Source organism: Anneissia japonica, unplaced genomic scaffold, assembly GCF_011630105.1.
Source record: "Anneissia japonica isolate Jap-2015-1 unplaced genomic scaffold, ASM1163010v1 scaffold287970_len125826_cov170, whole genome shotgun sequence".
In the NCBI taxonomy this organism is placed as follows: domain Eukaryota; kingdom Metazoa; phylum Echinodermata; class Crinoidea; order Comatulida; family Comatulidae; genus Anneissia; species Anneissia japonica.
The window spans coordinates 13,114-24,885 of NW_022715127.1; the positions used below are offsets into that span (position 1 = coordinate 13,114).

An 11,772-nucleotide genomic window follows, 5' to 3' on the forward strand; every position below is an offset into this window, starting at 1 on the left:
TAGAACGCACTTTCGCCATAAGCAGCAAAAGTTCATTTCTAGTGTTCTTGTCAAATGCATTTCAAACCAGCCTGGTTTTTGATTTACGTTTTGGAATAGAGTTTGGAGAGGCGTTTGATTAATTCAGACCTACGTTTCGAATTTGAATTACATTTTAAAGAAATTAGAACTACATTTTGGAAAATTTGAAGTACGTTTTTAAAAATTAGAACTTCATTTTGGGAAACTAGATCTACATTTTGAGAAATTTACGCCTACGTTTTGATAAATCAGACATTGAATTTTGCAATTACATTTTGATTTTAACATGGACTTTTGCTGCGTATGGCACCCCATACAGATACACTCCATTACACAATAATTACGGCTAGAAACAAATAATTGCATACGCTGTAATATAAATCAAGATAGCCGTTAACACTCTTAAATTATGTACATAAATCATCAAAGAAAGGTAAATACAGTGTTTGAATAAAGGACATAATAATACATCGTGTAGCATAGCTCTCAACGAATGTATTCCTGTCAATAAATGAATAAAGAAATTGTGTAATAAAATTCCTCTGGCGAGACTCGAACCTTCGACCTCTCGCTGTCAAGGCGAGCGTCATAACCATTAGACCACGGAGGCTTCAAGGTTAAACAGATTCAAATACCACCAGATACACTCCATTACACAATAATTACGGCTAGAAACAAATAATTGCACATTCTGTAATATAAATCAAGATAGCCGTTAACACTGTTAAATTATATACATAAATCATCAATATATATATATATATAATATATATATATGTATATATATATATATATATATATATAATAAATGGCGGCTAAAAGGTTCATTATGGTGTGACAGTCTAGATTTAAAATTATAGGGAACAAATTGCAATTAAGGAGGATTTCCCAATGCTATTTAAAGATAAAGAATATAATGTCTAGACAACACCATCATCAATGATAATTATGTTGGTATGAAATTGGCAATGGAAATGGCAATGATAGCGATAAGCATAATGATGGTAACAACAACAACAATGATAATAATAATAATAATAATAATAATAATAATAATAATAATAATAATAATAGTAATAGTAATAGTAATAGTAATAGTAATAGTAATAATAATAGTAATAGTAATAATAATGAAAATAATGACGATGATGATGATGATAATAATATCAAATAATAATAGGCCTAACAATAATAATAATAATAACAATAATAACAATAATTATAGGAAAAATAATAATAGCAATAACAACAATAATAAATAATCACAATTGTAAGCATTAACACTAACCACATTTGTTTGTATTTTATTTCTTATAATATATCGTTTATACATAATATCGTTTGTACAACAGTACAGCTGTTTAATCAAAAGACTAATTTTAATAATCTAAAGACTGATATATTGCATTTTTAAGGAGCACATAATATTCTACCAGCCAAAATTAACGCGGAAATAACTTTTAGGCCTAGTATGTTATTCCACACTTGTTATCTGTGCGTGCGAGTTTTTTTCTGGTTGCGTAGTTTTATATAGATGTATGTGTTTATAAATATACCGTCGTACTTCCATTGAAAAACTTACGTACAATAGTTGTCATATTAATTTATTGGTTGTGTTTTTGTATAGTGCTACTCTCTACAAATCCTTAATGTCCAATGCGTCTATAACTATTGCAGCCATATTTAGGTTAACAAACGAGAAATGTTAGCAAATTAAGTTGGTTTGGATACTAGCGATTAACGCAGCATACTGATACGAAAATATAATCGTTATAAAGTTTATTGATCAAAGAATTCTATAAGCCTAATCCAGAATCGGTTTGTCGAAGCGGGAAACGGTTTGGGTTTCCCAACATCGAGGGCGGGGTTTCAATCCCTCCCTGTGGATTTCGCTTGTGTCTTTGAGCAAGACACTTTATCTGCATTGCTTTTCTCCATCCATGAGTATAAGTGGGTACCTGGTGGGGTTGCCTGCTCCTGCGCTGATTACCAGCAGCAACACTTAACATGTGGACCCAATGACCAGGGAAAAGAACTGCACTTTAAAACCGCAACGAAGAGGCGCATTATATATGGCCCAACGATAGATAAACAAAATAATTCGGCGTTTAATATCATATTACTGTTTGTTATAATATAAATATCAGTTATCTTGCTACCATGATTTTGGTGATGGTAGTGACGCTGGTCATCATGTTAATGTGGATGGTAATTGCAAAAACTTTACTGATGATGAGGGTGGTGGTAATAATGATGATGTGTTATTTATTTATTTTAATACTGTAGGCCTATAAATTGTATATAAACCATGTTTTTTAGGTGTCTCGATTAAGTACCACTGAGCGTCTTCCAAAGCGTCGCTTAGCGAAAAATATTATGTTTGGTGCGACGCTTATTCAAGAACAGCGCTTATTCGAAAACGGCGCTTATTCGAACAAAGGGTATTCAAGATAGATCCTTCCATGGACTCATTGTACAGTTTATTACATTTGCCATGTTTATTGGAGCAAACAAAGTTTTTTTCGAGTCTGTCACCTTATGGTAATCAAAAAGAGACTCCGTTTGCGGCAGAAGCTCGGCCGAAGCCTTTATCCTTAAAGTTTCAATTCAATTCAATTTATTAGGAACTACACTTTTAAATCAGTGGCACACTTCTCGATAAAAGGTGCGTCCAAAACAATACAATGTACAGTAAATTTATAACAAAAAAAAAGACTTACCGGTATACTAAGAAAAAGACAATTCAAATTTTCAAAAGGGACATTAAGGTAAAGTAAAAAAGAGAAACTGTTCAGTCATGTAAAAACTTCAAAGCAATCTTAAACTAAAAACTTAGTTAAAGTGATGTAAGCTAACACACATGAAGAAATTATACAAACACAATACAAACGTATATGAAATACACATACATAAGTACATACATATCCCGATACAAAACTGCATACTCATAGTCACATGACTGTACCGTACTTACAAATATAAACATAGAGACATACAGTACATACTTTATACAAAACCACATATCACAGAAGAAGCACACAAATCAGGCCTGATCACACAGATGCACATAAAAGTAAATCAAATAGATAAGTCATATAAAGTAATACAGGAAGTCAAAAACGTTCATTACGTTACATTGATAATTCAGGTTTAGCATACAGGGCATCTTTCTTTGAGTCGGCTAAGTCATGATCGTCTGCATTTGCTGCAGTGACAACATTTCCCTTCAAGACATTAGCATTTTCAGCAACATCCGTTGTTTTATCTTGTGAAGCGTAGTTGCTCTCTGTTTCAGATGAGAGAGTATTGTTGCTAGGTCTGTCCACTTGGTATTTACGTTTCATTGACATGTCAGGTTTTGCATACAGAGCATGTATGCTCGAATCTGCTACTTTATCATGGTTGCCTACAAGTTTTGCACTGACGACTGTCTTTTTCGATGCATCAACAGAGCCAGCAACATCAGCCATTTCATGCGGCGAAGAATAAAGACTTTCTGCATCAAACGGGAGAGCATCGTAGGCCGGGTTGTCCACTTCACCTTCATAGTCGCTTTTAATACCATTATAAATGCGGTACGAATTTTCATCATGATAACGTTCGTATGTAGGATTCTCTTCAGATTCATAATCATTTGGATTTTGTCTGTCATGCCCAATTGAACTCTGATTCAATGGATATTTTTCCACTTCCAGTGCATTATCGACGGATGGACTATTTGGAATATGTATTTCGATGACATTAGCCCTACCCGGATCCTTGCCTTGTCCCGGCATGTTTCGACAACGATTGCTAGGCATACCTTTATACGACGTATTGCATTTTAATATTTTTTCGCTATCAACTTCACGGCATCCATTTTCAGTAGAATGGAAAAGCGCATCACAAGGCTTATCCTTAGCTATATTATCCATCAAAAGTTCCGGGTTCATTTTGGTCTTTGACTTACAACACAACCGTTCATGAAACCTTAAATAATAAAAAAGTAAATGATACAAGTAGGAGTGATAATGATATTGACAGTAACAAAATGTATATTTACTTTTGTAATATAAATAAACTTTACTTTTTTTCTTATTTATTTATACGCAGGCTGAAATCGTTGGTTTACAATGCAAAAAAAGAAAACTAAAACCGAAAAGACAATAAACATAATATAAACAAACTGATAAAGGTGACGATAAGTCCTCATTTTTAAACATAAAATACAGGCCTACTCTAAATAGATCATAATACAATGTTTTTAAACAACTCTAAACCGTGTTGGTGTAATGCTATAAGTGTATATAAAATATATATTTGAATGAAAAGTAAATGGTGAATGTCAAAGTTGCCCCAACCTCTGAAAACATGTAATATAATAATTGTATGCATGTCATATATAAATTATATAGAATTATAGCATTACAAGAGAATGTAGAGTTTATATGTACCAGGAATTCAAAAAGTAATAATATAAATGTTATACCTTCCTTGTTCTACGAGCCGAAAACTTTATTTTGTCTTTCTCTTTAGTGTAAAATAATTACAACAGAATCTTTAGGAATATACTAAATGAGTTAATTATTAATCATGATCTCTACTTTGAACCCGGAACTAAGTAATGTTTAACAAGTATTGGCATACACACCTATAAATTAAAATCAGGACTACAATTGCTGCAACGAGTGACGCTGATACAATCACGATCATCATTAAATCTGAAAAGAAACAATCATTTGGACTTATGTTAATAAACTTAAATCATAATCTAATCCCATCTTTAATGAAAAAAAAAATTAGTTATTATAATTGCAAAAAGATATTTTCTTGTATACTTCTAAACTTTATGCTCTATCAAACTATCAAATTGTATTCGTCAAATAAATGCGATATGCCCATATTTGGGTGTTAATGTATAATATGACATCATCATGTCAATAAACTGACATGTCACACAAATTTGTCAAGTAATATGTGATAGTGTGAACAGAGCCTTATTGAGTTAACATCTTTTAACATTTTTTTAAGCCTAGCACTTACCACTTCTTTCGTTGGCTTCATTAATTGCCGTGGTTGATATTATTGTAGGCCTACGATAAGTGGAATTCAGCAGTATACGACTGGTAAATGACTGTATTGTTGTTCTACCAGCAGTAGTGGATAACTGCGTGGTTGCTGAGAAATGGAAAAGATATTTATAAGAGTCGGACTCTGCGCAGCGTTATAATGTAATAGTGTTTGAAATGTGTCGGGTTTACGTAAGTATTGTGTGCACATTATGTATTTCAGTGGGCTGATAATAATTTAAGGTGTTGATTGATTACTGCCACTTACTTATTGATTTTTCACAAATATAACCATATCCAGGACTACTAGTTAAAAGTCCTATTTTCGTGTTTTTATGGATGTCGTACCATTTGCCAGGTTCAAAATTGTTTAGGGTCGTCATGTAAACAACTGCGGATGAATTATCTATAACATTTGGTTCAGAACCGCTACCGCCCCAAAAGAACTCAGTAGCAGTATCACCGGATTCCCATTTCCAACTACTTTTAGTCATTCTAGGCATTTTCATCTCACGTGATAATCCAATGGCGTAGTCTCCACGTGTGCAATTATCTTGGATGAAGTTGAAGATTGCATCGTTTTCATGTGAAGTGGTGATGCTCACAAGTTGGTAGCCTGATTGTTCACATGTATTTTTAAGTTCGTTCCATGTTTTAAAATCGGAATGGGAGTCTGCTTCCACAAATGTAACTTCATAATGCGATATCCCAAAATGAAAGTCTACACAGACTACATTAAGAAAGAATTTGTTATTCAAAGTAAAGTGTAGTGATTAGTACTTAGTATACAAGTATCTTAAATATGTTTTGATTCGTTGAGCATTAATTACAGGAGAGTTTTTCTTCATCATGAACTCTATTTTATAACAAGTAAAACACAATCAAAACTTTAAGAATAGTCAACCAAAACAAAATGTTCCATGGTTACTAAATATCATATTTGTCATACCATTTTAAAGACGACTAGAATAACTAAACTAAGTAAACTTCATAATGAGAATACTTAAAGCATCAAATAGTTCTATCTTGTAATTTACAAAAGCAATTGCTGTAGTATGTAAAAATATAATAAGCACAACATTATTTATTGAAATATTAAAATAACAATAAAAATAACCTGATGGGATATTCCAAAGAATGGAAATTCCGATCTATAACTAAAGTCACTAAATAAGCCTCTCTGTAAGAAAACTAGGGTTGTTAGGTTAAAGAGGTTCTCATAACAAAATGCTGAATGTGTTTTTAAAAATTATATTATGACAGCATTTTCAGCTGGTTGCTTCAACACAAAATTTTTAGGTTCATTAGCTTCGGCACTACAGAAGATTCTTGCCTAGCCCAAACGTTTTGATGGTATAAAATACCCTTAATTGGCAAGCCTAATCGAATTATATATTTGCACTTCTGTACTGAAAAAATGCTAATGCAGTACACTTTTGTCATAAATCAATGAGCGTGAAATTGACTACATCATCTATATTATAATTATGCTTATTTCAAAGCCTAAAATTACTGTGATGTAACCCATTGCGTCAGATGACGTTGGGGATTCCAAATTTATTGGTCTGAAAAAACTGTAACAAAATTCTCGGGCTAAGTGAATATAATTCCATGTTTTTTTGTATAATTATTTTGTCTTACATTTGTTTGTTCGTACAGGGAGTTGTTAGTGTGTATAAATTCCACCTGATCAAACATTCCACTGGAATATCCGTCAAGTTTGAATGCGGTCTTGCTCTCCAGGGGGATTTGAGTAGGCCTACTTGGCATGTATCAAGGTGTGGTTTAATAATTTTTAATAACAAACTTATTGGCTCAAGAGATCTTTCTAATTTGTCTTTCATTTGCAAAGATCTTTCTAAAATCATATTTAAAGATGATACAGTATTCAATATTATGCTTTAGAATATTAATATGCAATAGGCCTACTTGCAGTATTTTGGCCGACCGGAACGAGAGGGGGTGCTGATCGCCCCCGGGATGGGGGATGGGGGATCACTTATGAGAAAAATTTTCAGGCTAATCTAATATTATTTCTTTAAAATTTTCTTTTAAAAACGATGGGAGGGTGACAAGATAGAAGACGGTTTCATTTAAACTTATGTCATGTATACATGAGTGCCCCTTTTCTTTCTGCGCTACCTCCTCCAACTGGACGCGTCCCAGTAACTCACAGCCTCGCAAAAGACCGCCGATAAGGCGGCCTGTTCGCGGTACTGTAATTGGTAAGCATGAACAGTTAAGCATATATGGACCTACACAAAAATTACAGTACCTTAATTACACGAATTTTGAAATACAAAATCCTTCACTACTTGTTCTCGTAACTGTGAAAAGTTGACAAAATATTAGAAAAGTGAATTATAGGCCTGTGATTTGTAATTACTGTGACAGAATCAGAAATTGGCCTTATTTCCTGAATCACAGGGTGCAACGATCGCATCAACAGTCAGTAACCTATTTTCTATCATTCGTGGCTCCAGATACACCTTGACAGGTACACATTGGAAAATCAATTAATAATTAAACTTAGAAGCTTACTAGCAAATAAAGAATTAAACGAATACCTTCACTATATGCAATTGATAGAAAACCATGCAGTAGTAAACAGATACGAAGAAACATTTTAAAAACCTGACCAACATGTTTATAGCGAATAGCCAAAATAAGGAAATATGAGTAATTTTCAACATGTATGGGGGCGCTAATAATCATATCATAATATATATATATATACATATATATATATATATATATATATATATATATAATATTATATAGGCCTACCTTATTACTCTGTATATTAAAACGGTACTATGCAAATATAATTATTTTCATGTAACGGTATATATATATATATATATAGGCCTATCATTACTTTTAGCCTTGGTCGGCTTTACCGATTTTAATGATACGTATATAGGGTATCTAGGGGCGGATCCAGAATTTTTTCAAACGGGGGTGGGGGCACAACAGTTTCAGAAAAGTAAGTGAGAAGCACATAACATTGATTTGCATTGAAATTTTTAAAATTTAGTGGCAAAACGAGGGGGGGGGGGGCGTTCCCCCTACTAGATCCACCCCTGGTATCTAGATTGTTGGAATATGAGCGAGTCCTATACAAATCTTATGTTATTAATTTGATTATTATTATTTACAAATATTAAAATAGTATAGGTCAGTTGGCCGCAATATATAAACTGATATTGTGTAGACCTAAAGTAAAGAGCAAAACATAACTTTTTTGACAAGAAAGGCAGGCAGGTCTTTTCAGTCATAGAATAGACGAACATTCCAATTATAATTTCGATGTAATTCGCATTTAAATATCAAGTGCGCATGAACACGCGAAAATATTCGAATTCTAAAGAAAAATTATAAATCAAAAGTTTTTGATATTAAATAGTTATTAATTAAGTAATAACATCATAAACACAATTAAACATGTGAAAATACTGTGTAATGTACCTAATGCCACCCTGACGCAGATGTTCGTTCCCGCACTGGCGCGCACTTCGGCGTGCCAATGATTAAAGTCTTCGGGAACGAGTGTTAGGAGTACGTGAAGGGTGCGGGGGTGTGCGCCATGTCGTGGGGAGAATTTTAAAATGTTCAAAAATTCGACACGTATCAATATTATTACCATATGAGTGAACACTGCGCGAACTCGGCGCTCTTCTTCTTTCTGCCTTTTCTCCTGCTCTTGAAGAAGTGATATAGACACCTTCTCTGTGTTGCAATAACACTGTCTCTGGGATTTAGCATGTTCAACCGTCCATAGCGAGTCGGAGAAAAACCTACGCTATATGTATAGCGTGCCGCCAAGCGGGACAAAGACTGAACAAAAATTGCCACGACGACTTTACGCGTGCTCGAAGTCGTCGGGGCAATGCGGAAAGACAGCGGGAACTATGCATGTTGTAAAGAAGAAGTATAAAGTTGAAGGAATTTGAGTGTTGTACTCTTTAGAAAATTGTGTTGATTAGCAGATAATAGTGAGACTGTCTCTTATACACATCTAGATGTGTATAAGAGACAGATTCATAAAAGAGTACCATGATTTTATTACATACATGAAATTTCTTTAAACGTCTTAGGAAGTACAGCCTCTGATTGCACTTACTGGTAATGTGCTTTGTATTCTCTTTCCAGTCAAGTTTATCATCAATAATTGTACCAAGATATTTATGGTGTTTAACAATTTCAACCTTATCATGTATAATAGTCAGGTCATCATGTGTCTTGTTGCCTTTTCTAAAATCAACGGTAATCTCCTTTGTCTTTTTAACATTTAACTTTATATAATTATCTTGGCACCATGTTGAAAAGCGATCGACATTCTCAAGATATACCCGAGTGTCATTATCCTTCACAAGGCCAACTAGGCAAGTGTCATCTGCATATTTAACAGTAAAAACTTGTTTATTTGTACATTTAAAATCGTTAGTATATAAAGAGAAAAGAAAAGGAGATAAAACACAGCCCTGGGGAGCTCCAGTATTGCACGTACATATATCAGAGTTAAAATTGTTAAAACAGACAAATTGCTCCCTATCCTTTAAAAAGTTGTTGATCCATAAAATAAGAGATGGGTTAATACCTAAAACATTCATCTTCTCCATTAAAATATGAGGTTTAATTGTATTAAAAGCTGAGGAAAAATCTGAAAATAAAACTCTAGCATATGCATTAGCACTCTCTAGATGAACAAGAATTTTATGCAATAGGGTAGTAATGGCATCTTCTACACCTCTCTTAGGACGGTAAGCAAATTGATATGGATCTGCTTTATCATTGGTTTCATTAAGGATCTCACATTTTACTAGTTTTTCAAAGCATTTCATAGGCACGGCAGTAAGAGCAATAGGTCTGTAATCATTTAGCATTCTAGGGTTACTAATTTTGGCCAGTGGATGGATTAATGAGCGTTTCCATAATGCAGGTACTTCATGAGAAGTACCTATGTGTATACTTACTATTCCACAGAAACTTAAATTTCCCCTTCCCCAAATAATCACCAGCCATTTTAAAATAACAAGCCCTGTGTATCAACAAAATGTTTTTGTCAGGAAAATGGCATAACGAGAACAATTGAATTCAAATCCAAGATTGTAGAGCGTCATTTGGCACAAAGCACTAAAGGATTTTTTTTATTAACCTGATTTCGTGTTCTAACGGTTAATAAAAAACGTAGGCCTACATCAGTACCGTATTCAATGACGCTGAGGTTATGATGGCCGTTGCGCGCTCCATTAGTAAGCTACTCGTATATATATATCAATGTGTTAGTACGTTATTTTTCAAGAGTTACAACAAATTTGTGAAACTTTGTACAACAGTAATAATGTGTGAAATCATCAAAGAGGATTCATGGAAATGAAGTGCTAACTCTGCAATTTAAAAAGGTCTAAACTTGTATTCAAGAGTGTTGTTTATTACAATATGATTGTATACAGTAATCATAAAAATTATACATAGGCCTATATTGGGGTACATGTAATGTTGTGTAGGTTAAGTCTATATGACTTGCTGCAAGGTACGAATTATTTAATCCATGGAAAAGTTATTATTTAATGCTGCAATCACGTACTAAATCTTAAAGCATGTTTGGTATAGGCCTTCTGGATTAGACGTTTAGTGATTTTGTATTTGAGAAAAGTGCTTATTGGATCATTATACGGCCGCGGTATGTAATATACTTATTGCACGAAAGAACCTAAAGTACAAAATGCTTTCTGTGCACTAGAGGGCGCTGATACATCAACTTCTCGGTCTAATGTAAATTTTAAGTGTGTGTTCTTGTCTTCCAAATAGGTCTACCTTCATAATTGTGATTTTTTAATTTCCATTAGGCCTATTTAAATTAATTTAAAATAACATATTGGCAAAATTGCTATGCAAAATAAAGATACCGGTAATCCGTTTCAGTTAAAAAAAAGTTTTTTAGTTCCATTATTAAATTTCACTTAAAATAACATATTGACAAAATTGCTAAGGAAAATAAAGATACCGGTATTTCATTTCAGTTAAAAAAATAGTCTTCCATTTATTTTTTATATCAACCCAAACCAGTAGGCCAGTCATCACACTGTATTATCCGACTAGATACGAAATTGTAAACCTACCTTCATAATTTTTACATTATTCTAGTTCCATTAAAATGAATTTATAATAACAAATGTCACTAAAAAGCCATGGACAAACGATCATACCGGTAGTGTGTTTCAGCAAGGAGCATAGAATTGGAAGATGTCCGACTGCCCAGATTTTGTATGCACGCAATGAAACGTAAAAAGTACTACCACGAGGATAATGATAGGGGATCGAATAGGTACGTTTTTGAAGGACACCCTTTACTTCATGGTATTACATTTTAAGATAGGATTGCGTTCTAATAGAACTCTGAGAGTCGGATCTCTTGCAATTTTATACTCTTTAGTTTGAGGTTACAACAAATGGAAAATAAAAAAATACAGTTTCATCATATATTTTTTCATATCAACTAAAAGTTTAATTTCAGTTATTTTATAAAGAAGCTTGGAACATAGATAATTTCAACCGTCATGTTTCTTTCAATCATCTGGCGTCCACGGTCCACAATTGGGAAAGTCGGGAGGTGGCATTGTTATTTCCTCATGATCACCAACTTGGACAATCATTGCCATTCCAGTCTGTTGGTTAAATTAAAAATCAGCATTAATAT

General features: G+C 33.4%; 2 protein-coding genes across 4 annotated transcripts in view; both read right to left on the reverse strand.

Moving 5' to 3' along the window:
- Window positions 1-4,509: 4,509 nt before the first annotated feature.
- Window positions 4,510-7,721, reverse strand: LOC117109183. Its single transcript, XM_033251429.1, has 4 exons — window positions 7,637-7,721; window positions 5,338-5,799; window positions 5,044-5,178; window positions 4,510-4,721 (listed from the first exon to the last, which is right to left on the reverse strand). The coding sequence occupies exons 1-4, from the start codon at window positions 7,692-7,694 to the stop codon at window positions 4,618-4,620; spliced, it is 759 nt and encodes a 252-aa protein (XP_033107320.1). The 5' UTR covers window positions 7,695-7,721; the 3' UTR covers window positions 4,510-4,617.
- Window positions 7,722-11,486: 3,765 nt separating this feature from the next.
- LOC117109189 (laccase-4-like) overlaps window positions 11,487-11,772 on the reverse strand; it is an 8,592-nt gene continuing 8,306 nt past the window's right edge. For all 3 annotated transcript variants that reach the window (XM_033251445.1, XM_033251442.1, XM_033251443.1), the window contains one exon: window positions 11,487-11,740. In XM_033251445.1, coding sequence (XP_033107336.1) covers window positions 11,642-11,740 — 99 coding nt within the window. In that variant the 3' untranslated portion in view covers window positions 11,487-11,641. The remainder of the gene's footprint in view (window positions 11,741-11,772) is intronic.